At 37.2% G+C, this 24685-nt stretch overlaps 2 protein-coding genes and 1 long non-coding RNA gene across 3 annotated transcripts in view; 2 read left to right on the plus strand and 1 right to left on the minus strand.

The window, feature by feature from the left end:
• Positions 1 to 520, minus strand: part of gnaz (guanine nucleotide binding protein (G protein), alpha z polypeptide) — a 46098-nt gene extending 45578 nt beyond the window's left edge. Inside the window, exon 1 of the mRNA XM_051909129.1 lies at positions 214 to 520. The gene's annotated coding sequence lies outside the window, so the exon portion shown is untranslated. The remainder of the gene's footprint in view (positions 1 to 213) is intronic.
• LOC127520703 (uncharacterized) overlaps positions 1 to 24685 on the plus strand; it is a 269016-nt gene that overhangs the window by 150581 nt on the left and 93750 nt on the right. The gene's annotated exons all lie outside the window — the stretch shown is intronic.
• The window catches only part of sppl3 (signal peptide peptidase 3), a 35792-nt gene continuing 29345 nt past the window's right edge, over positions 18239 to 24685 (plus strand). The window contains exon 1 of the mRNA XM_051909127.1: positions 18239 to 18707. Coding sequence (XP_051765087.1) covers positions 18685 to 18707 — 23 coding nt within the window. The 5' untranslated portion in view covers positions 18239 to 18684. The remainder of the gene's footprint in view (positions 18708 to 24685) is intronic.

Below are 24685 nucleotides of genomic sequence, written 5' to 3' on the forward strand. Positions count from 1 at the left end.
TCCAGGGCTCAGGGGGGCTGCTTTAGCATCATCCCTGAGCATCACCTCACAGAGATGGAGGAAAATAACATTCTCCTGCCTGAGGTACTAAACACGGTCACATTCACAAGCCAAAAACAAACCCAAGGACACTACTAGGGAAGCTAGCCTTGGTGTAACAACAGGAATAAGGGTGTATGGAAAGAAGACTAAAAAAAGAAAAGATTTCCTCACCGTTTCACTGCTTGCAGTCCATTCACCAGCAACACTGCAGACAAACATTCGCTTGGGAGGCAGAGGGAGCGCGCGGTCCGTCCCTTTACTCCTGAATCGCCAACATCCTCAGATCCGTCTGAATCTCCTCTCACACATGCACTCATTCACTGACACTCTTTCGTTGTGTCGTGCTCTCTCCTCCTCTTATAATTGTCGATGTGCTATTTCCCCTCTTGTTAGCTCCAAGGCAGTTAAGAGACACTGCAGCGATGGGGGAGGAGGGTGTGTGTGTGTGCGTATGTATGTGTGCTTGTGTTCAAGTGTGTTCGTTCGTGAGTGAGGGAGTATGAGAGCAACGGAGGGAGGAGTCAGTGGGGATAGAGGAGAAGAGAGGGGAAAACAGCTAGTAGGATTAAATCCTGAGGAAAAAGAGAAAGCAGAGCGGGGTACAGAGAGATCTCTGGAGGAAAAAATACAAGGCGTATTGCAAAGAATGACGGGTATGAATGGAGAATAAGGAGGGATATCTGTGTGCATGCAGGATATGGCAGATGTTCTGCTGCACTGCTGGTTTGCTCGGCCAGCTGCAAGAGTCGGTCCACAGCAGGGTTGGTTGCGATTTCATTGATGGCTGAAAGAGCTTGCAGGAAAATGATACAGAGCGAGCGATAGAGGCAAAGGAGGGAGTTGAAGGGGAGAGAGGAGATGACGGCAAGGGACCAGGAGGGGGTTGGATAATGCTGTAATATGTTGCTTCTGTGCCAACTGTTTCTGTGACAGAAGGACCACTTCCTCTGCAGCCATTGGTCCCCTGCTTATACGGATAGATGTGCTGACAAATAAAATATCCAGCAGTGGCTCGTGGGTGATTGGAGCATGCTCCCCCTCCCACCCCTCACCTCCCGCCCCCTGTTGAGGCAACAAGATTCTGCCTCACCCCAGGCAGCTGAGGACCACATCCAGTGCGTTTGCGCCTTGCATCCCAAACAACCCTTCGTGGACACTAACATGTACACGTTTGGTTGCACTACACGTTTAGGGAGGTGTAGGGAACATGAAGGTGCAACTCATCCTTGTTCTTTAAAGTACATTTCAGCTTAAACACTGTATGATTTTAGCTACGATTTTGGGAATTTTTAGCTACGATTTCTCTTGCTGTAAGTAAAAATCAGTAGTCTTTGATTGCTTTGTGTGACATAATTACTGAGGACTGATTGACTGCTTTTGCGATGAGTATTAGACTCGACGAAGTGAAGACATGTTTGGTCTTTCACAAAAGATTTTACCTGGGTTATACACTCTCGGGGGAAAAAAAAAATGCAAAAATGTTACCTTTAGTGGTACAAGGTTTATTGTAAGGGTATATTACTCTAAGTTACAAAGTTGTCCCTTTAAGGATACTGCCCAGTGATAAGCTGTTGTACCCCTAAAGGTACAATTTTTGCACATTTTTTTCTGGCAGTGTATCATACAATCGTACAAAATGACAACTGGGTGCACATGCTGCTATTCTCATGGGTTCTCTAGCTACATGGTGGTCTTTTTGTCAGTCTCTTTTGTAGGTGACTGTGGCAAGGATTGTGCTGGGGATTTTGATCATGTGTGAGCATCAGTGGATGATTAATGAGCAAACTCTGACATCTGATCCTATATCAGATTGTGCCGCTGACCTGTTGCTTCCTTTGTATACAGCTGTCAAACATGTCATTCCAACGCCAGGTAACAGCAACGTGATTTCACTTCAGAATAATTTACTAAAGGAAACAGGAAATAGGAATATGAATTCATTGATACCAAATTGCATTTAAATAAGTAAATGCAGTAAATATGTTTTAGGTTCTCCTTCCTCAAACCTTTCTGCCTCCTTCAATTACCCCATCACCTCAATGGCTAAACTGTAAGGCCTTGCATGTATTTTTTGTGGAAAATGCAAACCCACAGTGAAATAAAATCATTCAAATTGGATCGATGCAAGAGAAATGTTGACTTAAAAATATTGTTCATTTTTATAACATCAACAAAAAATGGTTTCATTTAATTATAGATTGACTGTGTTTTTGCTCATTGCTATGTTTGCTATGTTGCTCTGAGTATCACATTGTTAGCAATAGCAATATGCTAATGCATGCTATGTATTCATACAATGACCATACTGGAATTTAATAGACGTGTGAAACTTAATAGTGCACATATTCTGAATTAAAGTCTATCAGGTGCAAAAGGAATCACATATACACATAAAGGCATCAGTGTTAAAAGAAAACAGTGAACCACTAAAGACATAAATCATAATAAAATCAGCATGAAATGTTTACATTCCATGGACCTGAACATCACAGCCATGGTCAGTTTGTGTGGGATTAAAATTACAACTGTACAACCATAATGATCGTAACACAGGGCCTGGTTAAATTAGCCTGGTGTGAATGTTTGCGGCCTGAAGTATAAAGGCTCTGATATACTTCAAGCAAAATCAAAGAACGAACTGGTGTGGCATCATTTCAAATGAAATCGGGCAAAAAAAATATTGGGTTCATTCCAAATCACATAAGTCCCTACTATATAGTAGGCGAAAAACAGTATGCAACAAAAGAAGTAGGGTGCAACAGGGCTGAAGGTACACCTTAAGAACAAATGTGCTTTTCACTACTCTCAAAGTGTATGATTGCAGAAAAAATATATATGTGTGTATTGAACATTGATGGAGCAACACATTTTGTGTGAAAATAAATCATAAAAGTGGTTCATTTTGTTTAAAAATCTAATACATGTATGAGGTGGTGAGAGTGGCCTTTTACCCCACACATGGGGTAAAAATAATGTCAGGTTAATACTTGTTCAAAAGAATCACTTTAGCAAAGTTTGTACTATTTTCTGTTTATTTTGATAAATAAAATAATTCATTTTTGTTTAATAAATATACTGTCATTAAAATATTAATATAAAAATATATTTTAAAAATACAGAAATAATTATTTTAAAAAGTAAAGATTCTGAAAGCATTGAAGGAGATCCCATAATGTTTAATTTAGATTTAAAGTAGTAACAACAAATGATATTTTATTAGCCTATATCATATGATTAATATTTTATATTTTAAATATAATTGTTTCATTATAAATATGGGCAATATCTCTAAGGTGTCCACCAATTTGATACATGATATTTACCATATGAATCAAAAGATGACATGTCAACAAATGGAAAAATCAGCCAGCTGTTTATTATCATGTTAATTATTGTTACTTTTGCCCAAACAGCAGGTGCGCTTTTTACCCCAAATACCATAATTTTACATATTCTTCCGTTATTGAAAAACTGTTCCTTTAATTACCTTGAACAAAACTGAAAATCATTACGACCTTTGTCTGAAAATATAAACATTAATTTAATCGATAATTTTTGACACATCATTTTAAAAAACATCAAATATTAGATCACACTACCTCAGAATCAACTTTGCGCTGCTGCACACGACACGTCAAGGATCAGACAAATTTGCACACATGCATCTTGAAAAGCGGGTATTTAGTGCTGCGGCAAATTTTTGTGCCATCTAGTGGTTTAAAGGAAAATAAAATCAAAGGCGCCTTTAGCCCCGTTGTACCCTGTGTCCGAAAAGTACTCATAAAAAAGTAGCGACCTACCTCTTCCGACGAGATTCTGAAGTGTGCATACGATGAACACTTTACTATCCCATTAGGGCACGAGAGAGGATTTGTGAATGGCAGTGAAGAGACGCAACTGATGCTGGTAGGTCACGTGATAATAACAACATGGCAAATGTAGTACATCCGCATTACATTCATACCAAATTCAAAATAAGTACCTACTCAAGAGAGTATGCCATGTCTTTGTTTCAGGAGTTCGAAACAGCTTGCCATAGCAAACTTTCTAGAAAAGCAACTTTGAACTACCATTTGTCCATGGCAATTACACCGTAGTAGGTGTGGCTCTGAGGCTCCGCCTTCTTTGTAGTGGAAGTCTCTGGTTCATTTCTTCTGTTCAGTCTGTCGAGGTCAGATGTGAGTAAAAACATAAACACTGAAGAGCTACTTTTTAGTACAAACAGAAGTTGTGATTCTAACTGAAAGAGACACTGCATTGTTTTTTCATGTTTAATGCCATAAAGCTGCTTGCTTTAAAGCAATCTGCATAAAATTCTATACAAATAAACATGACGTGATGAATTGCAGAGCTAATGCAAACATATCTACATCCCTATGATCAGATGATTTCTTTACTGCTATTTTCTCACCACTGTCATTTTTGTTGTGTGTTTGTTTTGTTATTGAGAGGAAACCATGCAGTACATATTTACATATTCAAATGAGGGCGGCACCGGGATGTTCACTAACAGTAGGCTACATCACTGCAAAAGTATTTCAAACTTCTTTTTACCCTTATGTGGAGAAGGAAAAAAGAACTTTGTCATGAGTATACGAGGGCCTTATGAATAGGGAGCTGTAATGTTTAGTAGCAAGCAAAGTACATGTTGTTGGGCATGTATACTTGTCTTCTGGCTGAGAATTGATGGTACATTTCTATAAACAGCTCTCCTGTGGGAGGAGTGATGTGTGTGCAGTCTGTCCATGCAGGCAAAAGGAAAAGTCTGGCATATGAAAAATTCTGTGCAAACCATCATGTCACACAACAGGATTGGCCCTCGCATCTCTATGAGAGAGTTTATGTACAACGTAAGTGTCTTCTTGCTTGAATACAGCATTTGATCTGATCTCACAAGGCATAAAAAATTATGTGGGCCACATTTTCATATATATATTTTGTTCAGTCACATATAAAAGGAAACCGCTTGCCTAATCTGCTCATGCACGCTGGGATGCAATTCACAATAACTGTCTTTGCACGGATATTACTAAAGGTTCAGTTCCAATTGGTTCAGCATTTTATTTAATTAGAGCTATTCAAGACCCATGTGTTCAGTTGCTTGCACCATGTTTAATAGCTTTCAGTGCATTACAACTGCACCAGTACAACCCTAATGAACCTGTGGTTGTGCTGTGTGCATGACGGATACAGGGCCGCACTGAAAGGGTTTCAGGGGAAATAGATGTCGCAGATGCAAGACGTGGCCTCAGGCTTATGTGTCTTATCAGATCGAACCAAGCAAAGAACGACATTGAGAAATATCTGCTTTGTAGTTCCAAAACACATATCGTTAAATATGACATTAGTGGCACAAACATTATGTTTTGTTTTTTGTGAAAACGGATGCTTTATAAAGTATTATCAATGTAAGATTAACCTTGCATGAAAAATATCTAGTTTTAAACACATCAAATGTCGATATGGATGGAAGTTATATTGACATTCAAATAATTGTAGTACAATCATTTTTAAATATTAAGTAATTTTAATGACCAAAAATATAATATTTAGCTGTGGTCATTTTGCGTGCTAATTGGAATTTCCCACATTAAAAAATTGTATTTTTTCTTCAATTTAAATATGAGTTTATCAACAATTACAAAACAATATTTGGCCTTAGACAGCGAATTCTGAATAATTTAATGTATATTAAATTTGCAGCACTGTTATTTGCAAGTCTGTTCTTTCACAGAACCCATTTTAATATTTATAATTATTATTTATTTATTTTGACTTTAATTTTGATGTTTATTTAATGCTTATTGCTAAAAAAAAAACAAATCACAGAAACCAAGGTTTAATTTACACATTTTGGTAACAGTGTTGAAAAATTGTGGAAGGGGGCATTATGTCACAGACATTCAGTTACAGTGCCCTCCACAATTATTGGCACCCTTAGTAAATATGTGTAAATAAATATGCATTGTTTATCCTTTTGATCTTTCATTGAAAAAATTCACAAAATTCTAACCTTTCATTGAAGTAAAACAACTGAAAATGGGGGGAAAAGCTCATTATGAAATTCAATTCGAGTTTCAAAGTCGAATGAATAATTTATTAGATGCACGCTGGTCTGGTATTGTAGGGACATCAACTTTACATTTTCATGCCCCTAAACATGACGCGGAACAAAATGAACTGTGATTGGTTGTGTTACATGTCAGTCAAACGTCCTCTTGGGCGGTCCTTGGCCAGTGAAAGCTGTGATAGAGTCCAGACCTTCTGCCATCAGTCTGAAGGTCTAGCTATGCGAGACTAGATCACTCGTGACTGACTGTATTCTTCATCTGACTGTATGCACTGAAAATATATATATATATATATATATATATAGTTTCAGGCCCTATTTGTTAGGTGGAAATGTTGTATGTAGTATGAAAAAAGATCTAGAAAAAATGCTTAGTGTAGCAATACTTTCAAGGGCTCAATGGCTTGCTGTCATTGTGCTATCCCTTATACATTTACATAAAACGGGTTGATTCTGTGCTTATGATTTTAGTCTTTTTTAGGTTTAACACATTTCACAACTATTTTACTAAGCATTTCTGCATTCAGCATTTGATTCCACATAATTATAGCAGTCTCTGTCCCTCTGTTTGTCTGTCTCTCTTATTCTCCATCTTTCCCCTCTCTCTTTCTGCCTGTCTCTGCGCCTCTCTTGTTGCGTCCTGTCTCCCTAATCCGTAATCCTGTGAAAATCGCTCAGGCGAAACAGGGCGGCTTTGATCAGGCTCTTATATCAACGGTGGATTCGGTGTCAGCTCACCCGGATTCCACAGAACCCTGGAGCACAGGCGCTCCTGACAGCAGCTCATCAACACCCAGACACCAACATCCTAAAGGCCTCATGATGCATCACAACTTGCCACTGGATTTTTCATTATTATACAGACTAATTTAGAGGATACTGCTATGTGTAAAGACCCCATAAAAAAAGCACATGAAAAGTGCAGATCAAGACCCTTGCTAGCGCTGAATGCATACTCAATATATATTATTCACGTCAGGGTTATTATAGTTAACTGAAACTAAAACTAAACTAAAACCATAAAAAAAACTATAATTCTATCTCAGTTATACTGAAATAACACCGATTCACGTCATAGGGAATTGTGGATTAGAATCAGAAACACCCTAGCTCACGTTGGGCTGCTAAATGCTACATTTAGTGAAGAACCTTTGTGAAAATGTATTTAATTTTAAAGGAATATTCCAGTTTAACAAGTTAAGCTCAGTTGACAGAACTTGTATGTTGATTTTCTTTTATTTCCAAAAATATGGTTTACTGGAGGAAGTGAATCCGTAGGCGTAAAGTGAAGGCGTAAATGTTACAATTGTCAATGTTTCAACAGTATAGACACAAAACGTAAACAATATGAATGTTAACATGAAAAAATGCTTACTAACCTTTTGTGTGTAAATTTACTGTGTATCCAATATTTCAACTTGACAATGCTATACCGTTAACACTTTACAATAAGGTTCATTTATTAACATTAGTTAAAGGGTTAGTTCACCCAAAAATGAAATTTCTGTCATTAATTACTCACCCTCATGTCGTTTCACACCCGTAAGACCTTCATTCATCTTCGGAACACAAATTAAGATATTTTTGATAAAATCCGATGGCTCAGTGAGGCCTGCATCGCTAGCAATAACACTCCCTGTTTCAATGCCCATAAAGCTACTAAAAACATATTTAAAACAGTTCATGTGACTACAGTGGTTAAACCTTTATATTATAAAGCGACGAGAATACTTTTTGTGCGGCAAAAATAACAAAATAGCGACTTTATTCAACAATATCTAGTAATGGGTGATTTCAAAATACTGCTTAATGAAGCTTTGAATCATTTGTTTCGAATCAGTGGTTCGGAGCGCGTATCAAACTGCCAGAGTCATGTGAACTATTGAAGTTTCAAAACACTTATGATGTAACAAAGCCTCGTTTACTGAAATCATGAGATTTTGGTGCTCTGAACCACTGATTCGAAACAAACGATTCGTAAAGTTTCAAAGCTTCATGAAGCAGTGGTTTGAAATCGCCCATCACTAGATATTGTGGAATAAAGTCGCTATTTTGTTATTTTTGGCACACAAAAAGTATTCTCGTCACTTTATAATATTAAGGTTGAACCACTGTAGTCACGTGAACTGTTTTAAATATGTTTTTAGTATCTTTCTGGGCATTGAAAAAGGGAGTGTTATTGCTGGAGATGCAGGCCTCACTGAGCCATTGGATTTTATCAAAAATATCTTAATTTGTGTTCTGATGATGAACGAAGGTCTTACGGGTGTGGAATGAAATGAGGGTAAGTAATTAATGACATAATTTTCATTTTTGGGTGAGCTAACCCTTTAATGTATTAACTAACATGAACTAACCGTGAGCAATTCATTTGTTACTGTATTTGTTCATCTTTGTAAAAAAAGAAAAGAAAAAAAACACAGCAGTTCATAGTTCATTCATGTTAGTTCACAGTGCATTAACTGTTAACAAATACAACTTTAATTTTAATAATGTATTAGTAAATGTTGAAATTAACATTAACAAAGATTAATAAATACTGTAGTAGTGCAGTTCATTATTAGTTCATGTTAACTAATGTAGTTAACTAATGTTAACTAATAAACCTTATTGTAAAGTGTTACCGTTAGAACTAAAATCTTAAAATGGCCACAAAAATAATGTTTACAAATAAAACACACATTTCAACAGAAAGTAATTTTTTTATAAAATTACAAATAATCTTCACAAATCCTCCAAAAATTTGCCCCATTCACTTCCATCGTAAGTGCCTCAACATAACCTCAATTTCTGAAAAAAGATACAAGTCAGAATTATTTAATTAGTAATCAACATTAAAATCTGTTGATTGAGGTTAAGTTGTATTGAACCAGGAATATTCCTTTAATATTTAAGTGCTAAAGCAGCCAGGTGTGACGTTTGTGTTCTGCGCTGGTCTCAAAACCTTTGCGTGTCTGTTGTTGAGTAGCTTTGCTCGCCCAGGGGATGCAGACTTTCAACGTCCTGCACAGTGATATCTCATACCCTGATGGGTAACCAGGGTGCCCATTTGACATAGACAGAAACTTTATACTCAAGGGAAGTGAAGTTAGCAAAGCCAGACATCTTATCTCGTGAGTTAAGCACAGTATTGGGTTTGTTGTGTGTTTGAAAGGAATCTATTTTATGTCAACAGTCCAGGAAGGTTTTCCCGAGCCACATTCATGGGCCAAACTTTTCCTGTCACAGAGCTTAACTGACCTGATATATATATATATATATATATATATATATATATATACAGGTGCTGGTCATATAATTAGAATATCATCAAAAAGTTGATTTATTTCACTAATTCCATTCAAAAAGTGAAACTTGTATATTATATTTATTCATTACACACAGACTGATATATTTGAAATGTTTATTTCTTTTAATTTTGATGATTATAACTGACAACTAAGGAAAATCCCAAATTCAGTATCTCAGAAAATTAGAATATTGTGAAAAGGTTCAATATTGAAGACACCTGGTGCCACACTCTAATCAGCTAATTAACTCAAAACACCTGCAAAGGCCTTTAAATGGTTTCTCAGTCTAGTTCTGTAGGCTACACAATCATGGGGAAGACTGCTGACTTGACAGTTGTCCAAAAGACGACCATTGACACCTTGCACAAGGAGAGCAAAACAAAAAAGGTCATTGCAAAAGAGGCTGGCTGTTCACAGAGCTCTGTGTCCAAGCACATTAATAGAGAGGCAAAGGGAAGGAAAAGATGTGGTACAAAAAAGTGTACAAGCAGTAGGGATAACCGCACCCTGGAGAGGATTGTGAAACAAAACCCATTCAAAAATGTTGGGGAGATTCACAAAGAGTGGACTGCAGCTGGAGTCAGTGCTTCAAGAACCACTACGCACAGACGTATGCAAGACATGGGTTTCAGCTGTCGCATTCCTTGTGTCAAGCCACTCTTGAACAACAGACAGCGTCAGAAGAGCTGGGCTAAAGACAAAAAGGACTGGACTGTTGCTGAGTGGTCCAAAGTTATGTTCTCTGATGAAAGTAAATTTTGCATTTCCTTTGGAAATCAGGGTCCCAGAGTCTGGAGGAAGAGAGGAGAGGCACACAATCCACATTGCTTGAGGTCCAGTGTAAAGTTTCCACAGTCAGTGATGGTTTGCGGTGCCATGTCATCTGCTGGTGTTGCTCCACTGTGTTTTCTGAGGTCCAAGGTCAACACAGCCGTATACCAGGAAGTTTTAGAGCACTTCATGCTTCCTGCTGCTGACCAACTTTATGGAGATGCAGAATTCATTTTCCAACAGGACTTGGCACCTGCACACAGTGCCAAAGCTACCAGTACCTGGTTTAAGGACCATGGTATCCCTGTTCTTAATTGGCCAGCAAACTCGCCTGACCTTAACCCCATAGAAAATCTATGGGGTATTGTGAAGAGGAAGATGCGATATGCCAGACCCAACAATGCAGAAGAGCTGAAGGCCACTATCAGAGCAACCTGGGCTCTTATAACACCTGAGCAGTGCCACAGACTGATCGACTCCATGCCACGCCGCATTGCTGCAGTAATTCAGGCAAAAGGAGCCCCAACTAAGTATTGAGTGCTGTACATGCTCATACTTTTCATGTTCATACTTTTCAGTTGGCCAAGATTTCTAAAAATCCTTTCTTTGTATTGGTCTTAAGTAATATTCTAATTTTCTGAGATACTGAATTTGGGATTTTCCTTAGTTGTCAGTTATAATCATCAAAATTAAAAGAAATAAACATTTGAAATATATCAGTCTGTGTGTAATGAATGAATATAATATACAAGTTTCACTTTTTGAATGGAATTAGTGAAATAAATCAACTTTTTGATGATATTCTAATTATATGACCAGCACCTGTATGTATGTATATATATATATATATATATATATATATATATATATATATAATTTAGCCTATGTATGAATCATCACAGGTGTTTTTTCTTGCATGTGGTCTGTTTTTATTAATTCCACTTGGTTTTGCAGGTGCATGTGATCCGTAATCAGATGCTTTGTATCAGTACGGGTGCATGAGCATAGGTGCACCCCAGCTGTGCACAGGAAGTACAGCATCTGATAGTCAACCACCTCGATGAGCCTCTATCTCCTCCATCTCTTTCTGCAGTTTCAGCAACTAATAGTGTTCAGTTCCCGGCAACAGTCTTTTTTTCCACTTAAGGCTTAAACCAGATTGACAGTGGTGCAAGTGCGCTAATGGGTACAGATGTCCAATGATGCCTGTTGATTCAGATGAGGATCATTAGTCCTCGCATTGTCAGCGGGCTATAAAGAAATCCATTATTTAAGCCATGATAAGAAAAGGTACACTCTCACCCCAGTTATGACCTAGATAGCGTGCCACAGCTAACACATTACCCTCCTTTCTTCTTAACCATGTACTCACTTTCACTTTGTCTGTAATACACAGTTGTAACAATGTGTTTATAGTATTTTTGCACCACAAGCATCAGCAAACAGAATTTAAAAAAAGGAGGAAGTAAAAAAAAATGAAAATTCATCCTATCTATTTTCTAAATGCATATTATAGATATTATTGTGAACAATCAATCCATGCCGGGTTTTTTTTTTTTTTTTTTTTTGACCTCGACAGACTTCTCTCTGGTGATGTATGCTGGACTTCTGCCTCACAACAAACCATTAATCTAAATGGCATATGCTTGATAGGAGCAGTTAGTATCATAAACTAAGACTAAAACTATATTTTAAAAAATTGTTAACTGAAATAAAAATTAATATTAATATAATATTTAATTTTAGTTTTTGTTGTGGCATGTCCTTAAACTTTTAAACCCAGCATTACAGTAACATGAAGATGTAACTAAAGAGCGATGATACACAGAGCTATTGACCTCATCAAGTCAAAACTAAAGATGCCAGATTCACAAATGAATCACTCTTTTGAATCAGTTCTTTTCTAAATCTTCCATCGGTCAAATTTTTAATGAGAAGTACTTATAAACCCGTTGCTGTCAACAAAAGAGAAGCTTTAAAGTCACAATGAAATCAAAATAGACAATTCTTGTTTTTTTGTTTTGTTTTTTGTTTTCATTGGAATATTGCAGTATTTCTTATAAATGATTTATCCGTGCACATCAATATTATTTTTAAATGTATGTGTCCTTGTAATCTTTAAAGGGTTAGTTCACCCAAAAATGAAATGAGTTGGAGTTCTGACGTAAAACCTGGAAGCGCTGCACTGTCTATACAACGTAAATAGCATAGGAGAATGACAGGGAAGAGAACAAATTGTTGAATAAAGTAATTATTTTTGTTTTGTTTTTGCACACAAAAAGTATTCTCTTCGCTTCATAACATTAAGCTTGAACCACTGTAGTCACGTGGACTATTTTAACGATGTCTTTAGTACTTTTCTGGATTAATTACGTTGCTTTCTTTGGGGATCATAAATCTCTGGGATTTCATCAAAAATATCTTAATTTGTGTTCTGAAGATGAACAAAGGTCTTACGGTTTGGAACAACATGAGGGTGAATAATTAATGACAGAAATTTCATTTTTGGGTGAACTAACCCTTTAAATCAAAATAACTTCTCCCTCCCTCTTGCAGCATCTCTTCTCTTCTCTGATAGTGCATTTACTGGCGCGAGGGCGGGGCAACCTGTCACTCACATGAGATCCACCAATAGCAAACCATAACCATCCAATCAATTACCCATGGAAAAAATCAAGTTCTACCCTACATTTTTTCTTTTTTGAGAAGCTGTTTCACTCGGATATACTGTACGTCACAATAGGGAAGAAAAGACTATCGCAACTTCCTCTTCACGCCGACTTTAAGGGCTCCCTGCGGTGTTCTATCAAATCGAAAGCTCAGTGGTTTACCGTTTGAAAATTAATAGGTTGTATTGTAAAATAAAATTATGATTATTAGTATTATTATATTTTTCTTAAATATATATATATATATATATATATTAAAATGCAATTTCCATTTTTTATCAGAAATATCTCCAAAATAATTTTTCCCCAAATCATGTAGCCCTGCTAACACTGTCCTTCATAATGTTTAACACCTCTGTCTCTCAAAAATGTGTTTCATAACCCTTTAAGAAATATGACTGCATATATTGATTTAGACATTATTCTAGTTACAATAGGGTGAATACATGAAAACCATATTAAAAAGTCATTTTGATTCAATTACTAATAAGGTGCACTGGATAGGTTGTGTAAATATATTTAGGAAAATGATGATTATTGAATTCACCAACACTGTCATTCACTGGTCATCGATGCTTGATTTTCCCTTTCACTGGCATGCCATCTAGTGGTTATACATGATACTGTAAATAGGCATGAGAGGAAGTAGGCGTGTTTTTTATGCACAATAAATGTCTCAAAAGATATCAAAACCTAAACAGTTTTAATAAACAATATTAAACTATCATACGACCATGGCATACGTTGTGTTGCATGCAATCTGTCAAGCATTCAGGGGGCTGTAAAAATGCTAGGACTTCCCAAACAAAGAAGTCTGATTTAAAATGTTTTGATCTTTCAACACTATTACTATTGTTACTATAAGAGTCAGGGATTTGGAGTGTAACTGTTTGTGCTACAGATATCAATGACACTTTAAAACATATGGTTTGCTGAGGAAGGGTGTGCTGTTTCTTTTCTAAAAGATTGCATTTACGATTTTTAAATAGTGGATGATAGAACAGTTGAACACTGTAGCAACCACATAGAAACACCATAACAACTACCCAGTGAGTTTTAAATGGGCAAGTAACACCCTTCAGAAAATGTAAAAAATCTAATCTAATATGTTATGTACATTTTCCATTTCTTGGTAAAATAAAAAGGGTAGATTGGGGAGGGGGGTCAAGATTATACTCTCAGCAGTACTACAGATGAGACCATAAATAAGAATCAATGGGTCGCTGACACTGGGCTCTGGTCGCTGACACTCCTTCTCTAAGCAACTGTTGTGGTTACAGGGACAGATTGGGAATAATCTCTGGGAACAACAGCTCCTTGCTGATTTTTGTAATCCCAGGCTGAAGCCCCCAAGGGGGGTGGATTTATCCGACTCCTCTCTATACCTTATCCACAAAGACCCTGCCGTTGAGCTCTTTTACACTCACTTGAGCTTCTGGCCAGTGAAAAAAGAACAATGGTGTGCCCTTTCCTGTAGTTTTGGCTTTGGTATTAGCAGGAGATTTCCATTGTATCCTCTTATTGACCTCTTATTGAGTCACTGATAATTTACCCGATGCACAAAACATTTTCAGGAAAGGCAGCCATAATTGGTGTACCATCTGTTTAGTATAACCTCTGCCATACAAATAGCAGCCGATTACAACTAAGCCAAGAACCAAACTCAAGGTAAAAACTTCCTTTGACCCTTGCCAAAAAATGTTCCAGATATACATGGTATGGATTTTTACAATGGTGATCAAATAACCAAAATGACTGTTTAGTATAAAACCAACTGAATGTAGAAAATAATTTGGATCAAAACAATATAGTTTAAAACTTTGTCCTGTTCAGTGTCAACTGAAGTATGTCTTCTTAAAAAACCCAAAACAACAAGCCTGAGTGCAATCTGTGGCCCCTTTTGTATGATGAATAAAGAATGTGAAACTTGCAATTTGCTATACAACCTGCTATTTACTTTCTTATTAAATATATAACATCACATCACATTTAATAGTACCTATGCAAATACATAAATATGCAACAAATGTTAAAAAAAAATCAATGATATGTGTAAGCAAGTGTTTGTCTGTATTAATATTCCTTTACTAATATTCCTTAAAAAAATAGCAAATGTAAAAACAATTATTCTCTCTCTCTCTCTCTCTCTCTCTCTCTCTCTCTCTCTCTCTCTCTGAGTGAGTAATGTCATCACACTTTTTTTCATATACTGTATCAAATGTAAATTTATGTCTGTTATTCTTAATTTTCCTGGTTAAATAAACATTACATAAAAAGAGAGACCAAATACAATTCTGTTTGTATTTTTGTAATAACTATGTTCTATTCATAACATCAAGTATAAATTTCATCAAGTTAGTGTTTTTACTCATTTTTACATTTATTCCAAAATAACAACTAAAGGCAGTAACAATTTAAAAAATAGTATTTGTGAACTAATGTTCAGCTTTTCTTTTTAATAGTCAACTTATTTTCAGAAGTCATCAAGCTTGTACACACTGGTCACAGACACGAAGATGTACCTTTAATTTCACCAAGCTGATTGTTCACTAAAACCCCCCACAGTCATCATGTTGTTTACTTACTTTTTAATAGTCTTCCTATTAATGCCATCATTGTCTTCATTCAGGCCGATGAGAGTGCGCACGAAAACAAGATGCAGGATTTATCACGTGAACCAATCATAACCGATCATATCCAATCAAAGCGTGATGGAGGCATTGCCTCCTCTCATGTGACTTACACCATTCATTCTCAATACCCCCCACTAAACCCACCTCACGCTTTAGGGCTGTCTGTTTTAACTCAATGCGGACAGAGGAGGCAAGACACTGTTACTTAACAAAAATGTGTGACTTTTACACTTTTTAATGTCACATTTTGTAATATTTGCGTTATTTTATTTGTTGTAATATCAATTCTTTTCTCATCCAGTTTTTTTGAGGAGACGCCTCCTCAGAGTAAGCGCTCCTGATATACACCCCTCACATTTTTGTAAATATTTTATTATATCTTTTAATGTGACAACACTGAAGAAATAACACTTTTCTACAATGTAAAGTAGTGAGTGTACAGCTTGTATAACAGTGTAAATTTGCTGTCCCCTCAACATAACTCAACACACAGCCATTAATGTCTAAACCGCTGGCCACAAAAGTGAGTACACCCCTAAGTGAAAATGTCCAAATTGGGCCTAAAGTGTCAATATTTTGTGTGGCCACCATTATTTTCCAGCACTGCCTTAACCCTCTTAGGCATGGAGTTCACAGGTTGCCACTGCAGTCCTCTTCCACTCCTCCATGACGACATCACGGAGCTGGTGGATGTTAGAGACCTTGCGCTCCTCCACCTTCCATTTGAGGATGCCCCACAGATGCTCAATAGGGTTTAGGTCTGGAGACATTCTTTAGCAAGGCAGTGGTTGTCTTGGAGGTGTGTTTGGGGTCGTTATCATGTTGGAATACTGCCCTGCGGCCCAGTCTCTGAAGGGAGGGGATCATGCTCTGCTTCAGTATGTCACAGTACATGTTGACATTCATGGTTCCCTCAATGAACTGTAGCTCCCCAGTGCCGGCAGCACTCATGCAGCCCCAGACCACGACACTCCCACCACCATGCTTGACTGTAGGCAAGACACACTTGTCTTTGTACTCCTCACCTGGTTGCCGCCACACACGCTTGACACCATCTGAACCAAATAAGTTTATCTTGGGACCACAGGACATGGTTCCAGTAATCCATGTCCTTAGTCTGCTTGTCTTCAGCAAACTGTTTGCGGGCTTTCTTGTGCATCATCTTTAGAAGAGGCTTCCTTCTGAGACAACAGCCATGCAGACCAATTAGTGGTATGTCTGAGCACTGACAGGCTGACCCCCCATTTAAGGGTGTACTCACACTAGGCACTCTGAACCGTGCCCGAGCGCAGTTCGTTTATCCAGCCCTGGCCCGCTTGGAAGAGGTGGGCCAGACACGGTTCAGTTGTTCTCGAGCGCGGTTCGCATGCAGTGTGAGCGCTAACCGTGCCAGAGCATGGAACAGTTACTATTTTTGTGTGCGCTACTGTCATCATTATGACGGCAAACATCTTTATTACTACTTTGATAGTACACTTATCAATTCATGTAATTAATTTGAGTGTATTTGGGTTTATAACGAGTCTGATTCTCAGCTTATTGATGAACAGGAATTGTAGTTTGCGAGTAAAGCTGCAAATTCCTCCATTAACGTCAGCTGCCTTCGTAATAATCCTCTGATACGTGCTTTTGAAAATCGCTGCATGGCATAAATTATAAATAGCCTATATTAGGCAGTATCTTAGCGAAAGTGCATTTCTTCCTGTTTTCTTCCATTCAAAAAGTTGCATCGTATAAGACGTAAGCGTGCTCCGGCCTGGAACGTTAAGTGCAAGTGTGAGTGCGAGCCAGCGGGGGAGTGGGGAGGGTGGACAATCGCGCTCGGTTCAAGGCAACCGTGCCTAGTGTGAGTGCACCCTAAGTCAGGACCATTATTGGCTGGCCCTTTTGTCAGCATCACACACATACGTCGAGCTGCTCACATTAACAGTGTCTGCCAATACTGAGCAGCGTAGGAGAATGACACAGAAGAGAAGATATTGTTGAATAAAGTTGTTATTTTTGTTTCGTTTTTGTGCACAAACAGTATTCTCGTCACTTCATAAAATTAAGGTTGAACCACTGCAGTCACATCATCTATTTTAATAATGTCTTTAGTACCTTTCTGGAACTTGAAAGTGGCAGTTAAATTTCTGTCTATTGAGTCAGAGAGCTTTCGGATTTCATCAAAAATATCTTAATTTGTGTTACGAAGATGAACAAAAGTCTTATGGGTGTGGAACGACATGAGGGTGAGTAATTAATGACAGAATTTTCATTTTTGGGTGAACTTACCCTTTAAATGTTGCTAAAATGTTGTGGCAATATGCCCCGCTACACATGCTCATTGCACTGTATATTTTTATTATATGCAATAATTGCGGAAATATGCAATAACGCTGTAGGCAAGTGTCTGTACAGAAACTAATTTTCAAAAAGAAATTACCCTGAGAAATGTTTAGTGGAGTAAAAAACAAGCTGCAGTCTTCGCTAGAAAACAGCAACCCACAAGTTAGATGATGACCAAGGATAACAGTATATGTAGTCTTTATATAGAGCGGTATTATTTACATCGTTGAGAAAATGAGAAAATTAAATAAAGAGATTACACTCTCCATCACAAGGCTAATTATGCAGCTCCATGGCCTTTTTAATACTACTCTGTTTTAGATGTAGGCCTACTATATTATTTCAGCTAAGCCAATTGTCCATGTCGACTCGAAGCTGCAATACTGCATGTCACCTAGTGGCAGAGCCTGTCCCTTCAATCTCATCTGTGTGGGCAAAGCCGTGCACGCGCACTTCTCTGGTAGGGGCGACAGTCGCGCGCTCGGCATAGAAAACAAAGCTATCCGTGCGCTTCCATTACAGCTATTGGGCAAACCCAGCACACAGCTCTCTCTGCAATCTGCATGCACACCCAAGATGGGTTTGCAGCTCATCTGAGGGCCTTTGAAAGCGGGGCCTGTTGTGAGTACAGACAGCCGACTGAAGTCAGCGAAACGTTTCGGTTTTTTTCCCGGACAGCTTTTGTTTCTTAGCCTCGGCTAGCAGCACAGCCACAATCATTGTCATTTCTGCTGCGAGCTGCCGAAGGAAACACATCGCCATGTTGTTAACGGAGGGGGCTCAGTGAAGAAGGCGAAACCGTGCGCGTGTGGAGGAGATAATCTCGTCTTTTGAGCCGAACCTCAGTCCTCAGCCGCTGCCCGACTGACTGACTGACTGACATGGCGGAGCAGAGCTACTCCTGGTGAGTGCCAGCAAATATAACCATTCAGACACAAAACACCGACATTTAACCCGCTTTAAAACACACATATAACCACTGTCAGCGCTTGAAAGGTGTGATTTTTACCTCAGTTTTGCCGTTAAAACGGCTGCATTACGCTCCGGCAAAGGTTCGAGGCGTATTTTGGGTCTAATATAGCCCATTAGCTCCCTTTATATACGGGTTTGGTGTTTTAATCTCAACCGCCGTTAGACCAGCATTCATTTGATCTACTTTACCTCACAAATTATTTACAATCGTTATGCTATTAATAATACGTATTTCCTGTCGTGTTTATGTGTTTATTTGCAATACGGCTGATTCAGTAGTGGCACAAAGGGAAATGCAGTGCGCTAAAGTGCTAACACGACCAATGCAATCTGAAACATTATTAAATCAATATAATTTAATTGATTTTATCATTATTTCATCGTTTCTCATGTGAATCACTAGCCGGTAATCATAGATTGGGTCGTGGTAATGGTGCTTTAGCTCATTAGCTGCTCTAATCCTGTCTTTAAGGAAGAGAGCTGTGTATATGCAAGACATAGGCTGTGTTTCAAAAATCCCAGTGAGCTGACTACCTAGACAATCGGTTCGGGCGTCAGTGTGATGCGGATATGGAGCCCTAAAATGCTCTCTAGGTAGGCAGCACACTAGGTTTTGAAACACGGCCATGATGTGTAAACAAGGCATTCAACTCATTGTGAACTCTGATTCTTTCATTTTAACACTTTTCAGCTCACACATGACGTCTTCTCTTGGCTAATATGAATGACAATATGTGCCTCGTTCTTTAACTCTTTTAGGCTAGGAAATGATATAGCTGGAGATAGATTGCAAATTTGGTGGTCAGAATAACATGTTTTGGAGCACCAAATCAATGAGTTTTGGGCCTATATTGAGTGTTTTTTTGTTTTGTTTTGGGGGTTTTTTTCTGTTGCAAACATTATGCACCCTTATATGTAAAATATGTATAATATTCAGAACATAAAATCATTAATAGTCAAAACAATATTTAAAGTGTGTGTGTATATAGATATATCTCATATATTAGATTAAATGCCTTTATATACAATATATTTACAATTTTTCTTATGGCTGTAAGTGAATAGGTCAAATGTGGCATGTTCATAAATATTGTTCATAAATATTGTAGCTGATACTGATCGAAGATGATTTCTGTTATTTTCATCAGATAAGTGAAATTTATCTAGTTATCTAGTTATCCGGTTATCCTAGGCCTGGTTGATGAAAAGGACTTTCCAGGAAGTTTGACTGGCGTGTAGTTCATAACCGTCTGCATCTCTAATGGCTGGGCTGGCTGGGCGGCATTGAATGACTTTTGTTTGCCTGAAGAATCATGGTATTAGTCAGTTGATGTTGTCAGACAGCAAACTGTTATGATTTGCCTATAATTGTGTATTTAGCAGTTCTTTAATTTAGTTGAAGTAAATGCACACTTGACGTTATCAGTGATCTGTCACACTGACTTATATCCGCTACTGTAGTTAATATACACAACACACAGTATTTATTCGTTGACCGCTTGCCACATAACTACAATTCTCAGTATCAGATGAGTAGTTTGCATGTGAACAAGTTCACTAATCCATTTAAAAGAGTAATGGCAACTAAGCAAGGTCTTTTGTCTTTAATAGGCTATTTTCTTCATTTTGATGAAATATGTATACTTGAAACATTAATATTCAAAATGCATTATTTTTTCATGTAAAAATGCCCATGACATTTAATTCATTTGATCTTTAAAATATGTTGGTTCTTTTAATCCTGTTTTTATGCATAACCAATCTGCCTAGTATACGTCTATAATCCGTAGATTAACAAATGTCTTCGACTGTCCAATTCATTTATAACTAATGCTCCAAGTTAAGTGTGACACCAGTGCAGTAGGCCATATAGTTGACCGTTTTTGCGTCTAAATGACATTTCAACTTGTCTGCTTAGTCTGATATACAGACATCTAGGCCTGGTTTCACAGACAGGGCTTAGATTTAGCCAGAATTAGGCCTTAGTTCAATTAGGACGTTTAAGTAGCTTTTATAAACAAGCCTTAGAAAAAAACATTAACAGTGTATATCTTGAGACAAAACAATGGCTCTGACATATATTAAGAAATGTCAGTGCAAGTTGCTTTCAGTTAAAACAGCTCAACCAAGCATTTTAGTCTGGGACTAGGCTTAAACCATGTCTGTGAAACCGAGGGCTAAGGTCATAAGAAAGATGTGCTTATTTGGAAGGAATTTGCAATGCGGTATGAATTGATATATTGAGAAGTGGAATAAGTACAGCTTTAACCCATGTTAACCAGGGTTGTGATAAGTGTGGGAAAACAAACTTTTTTACCCACCAGCCACAGTGGCTGGTAAATATATAAGGCTATATGTCAATATAATGCTATATTAAGGCTATATGTCAATATAATGCATTAAAAACTGCTGATGTGAAGAAAAGTGTAAACTCTTCACACGCGTGTATTGTGAACATTGATGACTTTTGTCATCTGACTTCAAGATATAAAGAAATGTTTCTTCTAGCATGTGTTTTTGCTTCTACACATCTGGTTTCTTATAAAATGTCAATCCGAGACGCTTTACAGGTCACCCACCACAGTAGCTAACAGATGAGTACATTTACCCACCACAGCATTGCAAAACAAGTACCAGATTTGACAATTATAGTAAGTGAAATTGTCATTAAAGGCTAAGCCAAAATGACATGCACTTAACATTTCTTCTAATGCCTTTATCATTAGCCTATGGTGTGATTAAAATGGGTCATATTAAAAGTATTGATAGTTAGGGCTAGGCATTGACACAAATTCCACAATTCAATTCGATTTAGATTCATTTTGGTAAATGTATATCAGGTATCTTGCTCCTGGAGGGCCACTGTCTGGAGAGTTTAACTCCAAGCCCAAATAAACACACCTGAACGGCTAATCTAACAGCTAAGATGCTAGGCATACTAGAAAGTTCCAGGCAGGTGTGTTGAGGCAAGTTGGAGCTAAACTCTGCAGGACAGTGGCCCTCCAGGACTGAGTTTAGACACCCCTTTCTTAAAGGGTTAGTTCTCCCAAAAGTGAAAATTGTCAGTCATTAATTACTCACCCTCATGTCATTCCAAACATGTATCTAAGACTTTCGTTCATCTTCAGAAAACAAATTAAGATATTTTTGATCAAAACTGAGATCTTTCTGTCCCTCCATAGACAGCTACATAACGACCACTTTGACACTTCAAAAATTTCATAAAAGGATCGTAAAACTAATCCATATGAATTTAGTGGTTTAATCTAAATTTTCTAAAGAGACCCGATCACTTTATACAGATTTACAGATTTAATTTAGGCTTTTATTCACATATAAACATAGATCAGTGAACATAAACTGAAGCTCAACCGAAACCGCTTGATGCGTGAGAACAAATCTCTTGCGGAAGCTCAAACGTGCTGCGAAACACACAAGAATGAACCTCACTGGTTCTCGCATGTCAAGCGAACATGATTGAGCTTCTATTTACCACAACTGATGTGTGAGTTGATGAGTGTTTATATGTGAATAAAAGCCTAAATTCAATCTGTTCATCATATAAAGTGATCGCGTCTCTTCAGAAAATTTGGACTAAACCGCTCAATTCTCACTCAGTTCACTCAATGATAATGTTATAATAATAACTTTTTAATGATATAATTAATTTCCAATTTGCTTTTTGAAATTTAAATGGTGGCTGTCATAACTGTTTTCTTGATTAATTTATTCAAACATACATTAAGTATTAAAGAACAGGTTACATAATATAATGAATGTAATAGTGCATATTTTGCAAAATGCTTTTCTCTAGAGTTCATTTGTCTAGCCAACTATCAGGCTATAACCATTATGGACTTTTCTGAGGTAAATGTAATGTTGGGTTTTTTTTTTTGTGACATCTTTCCGTGGTTGAAATCTTTCAACATACCTTCTGATTAGGGTTGTCACAGTGGTAATAGCCCAACTATCAGCGGTGGTAACAGAAGTGGGTGTTTATTTTAGCACTTCCGTCAGTGAAACAACACACTACAGCCTGTAAAACATTGAAGTAAATAATGGTAACCTGAATAATAAAAGAAAGTTAAATGTTATTTAAAAAACATTTGTTTTATATTTCCCCACAAAGATGCAAACTAAAATCATCTGCGTGTGTGAAATGCGCTGTACAGATAAACTTGACGCACCTTACAAAGTCTCACAACAAGTGCAAACTATGTTACGTAGAATTTGACGTGCAAGCAAAAAGTTATCTGTCCTACTGTGTTTTTTCTACTTTACCACAGTAAAGATTGTGAATATAATAGGAATAATTAAAAGCAAACCAAAGGAAGAAACATTAATAATCCCCTGCGAAAATGGACGTGAGCGAGGATTTGGGAAAAGAAACAAGAGATTCCATGTCTAATGGAATATTGTTAAATTCGCTGATAATTTGGTGACCAGATCGCAAAAATAAAAACAAAGCTAGCAGTGCTTAAATTCATGAGCTCACGTACCTCTCATTCAGTATGAATCTAATTGTTTCCATGGCTGTGATTTAACATTTAATTGCTAACCTATTACTTCTTTTGTAAACAAAGCTTTGTGGTTCACTCGTGTCATAATATTCATGTAAAACAGCATTCAGCATTTACATACAAAAAAAAGTGTTTTGGCGTATCACCACCGGTGCTACTTAGCCACTGCGGTGATGTCGAGTTTACAGGCACAGCCCTACTTCTGATGTTCATTCATGTTTATTTTGTGCTGTAACTAGTAGTAAAGAGAAAGAGATGATCAGTTTACTTGCGTTCCGCGCTGCTGATCCGCTTGAACTTAAGCGCTACATCGATCTTTCACTCCACATTAAAGAGTGCCAAAATGGTATTTATTGTTTGAATTTCCTAATAAAATTGGCAGAACTTGAAAGCTCAGATTTTGTTTTATATAAAAAGTAACAAAGCACAAGATTATTGTGGTTTATTTGCCTAGGAGGTGCGCTACAAATAATGTTTAGTGAAGTTTTGTTCACGCATCAACTGAAAACCGCTTAGAATAAAAGAACAATTCTTTAGATTTAACAATCAAAATCAGTTCATAAAAATGAGAATTGATTAAAATCGATAAATCAATATTTTCATTCCACTCTTAGCCTTCTGAAAGTTTGAAGAAGCCAGAATACATTTTCAGCAGTCCTTGTTTCTGTCAATGAATTAATGTGTTACACTGAACGTAAATTGAAACTGTGAAGTTTTTCCCAGGTTGGCACAGTATCATTTATATCTATATACTTTGGCTGAAACTGAATAAAAGTATGAATTTCTTTCAAAAAAAAAAAAAAAAGAATCTTATTGGCAGTAGTGAACAGTAGTGTGTTTAACAACCAATATTCAAAAAGCTTTTTTATGGCAATAATAGCAAATAATGATTATCTGGATAAACAAGGAACATTACCAATGGGAAATGTTGATGCTTTTGATTGTGAATTTGACCTTCAGTCTGCATGTTTTGGTCAGAAGCCTTCTTAAAAGTTTGTGCTGGCAATATTTGAAATTGCCAGTATTTTCAGGATCTGGCTCTTTTCTGGTTTAAAACACCCACTTTACACTATCCAATTCCGTCCTAATGAACCAAATGGATTTTTTTTTTTTTTTTGCTCAAAAATACATCATGAAAGTAAAATTGTTTGTAAATGAATGTTGACTTCAAGTGAAAAAGAAGCACTGGGAATGTTTTTGTTTTGGCCTAAGGTAGACAGAATGTGTTCAGTATAAAGATCTATTTAGTACTATGACAGTAGCCTTGTATTTAATATAATGTGAAAGGTCAGATAGAAGCACCAATAAACTTTCTTCAAATGTTTATATGCCAAACTGACTAAAGTCATAATGTGACTTTAACTAGTGTTAACCTAATGGTGAAAGATGT

This window comes from Ctenopharyngodon idella, chromosome 10 (genome assembly GCF_019924925.1).
Source record: "Ctenopharyngodon idella isolate HZGC_01 chromosome 10, HZGC01, whole genome shotgun sequence".
Lineage (NCBI taxonomy): Eukaryota > Metazoa > Chordata > Actinopteri > Cypriniformes > Xenocyprididae > Ctenopharyngodon > Ctenopharyngodon idella.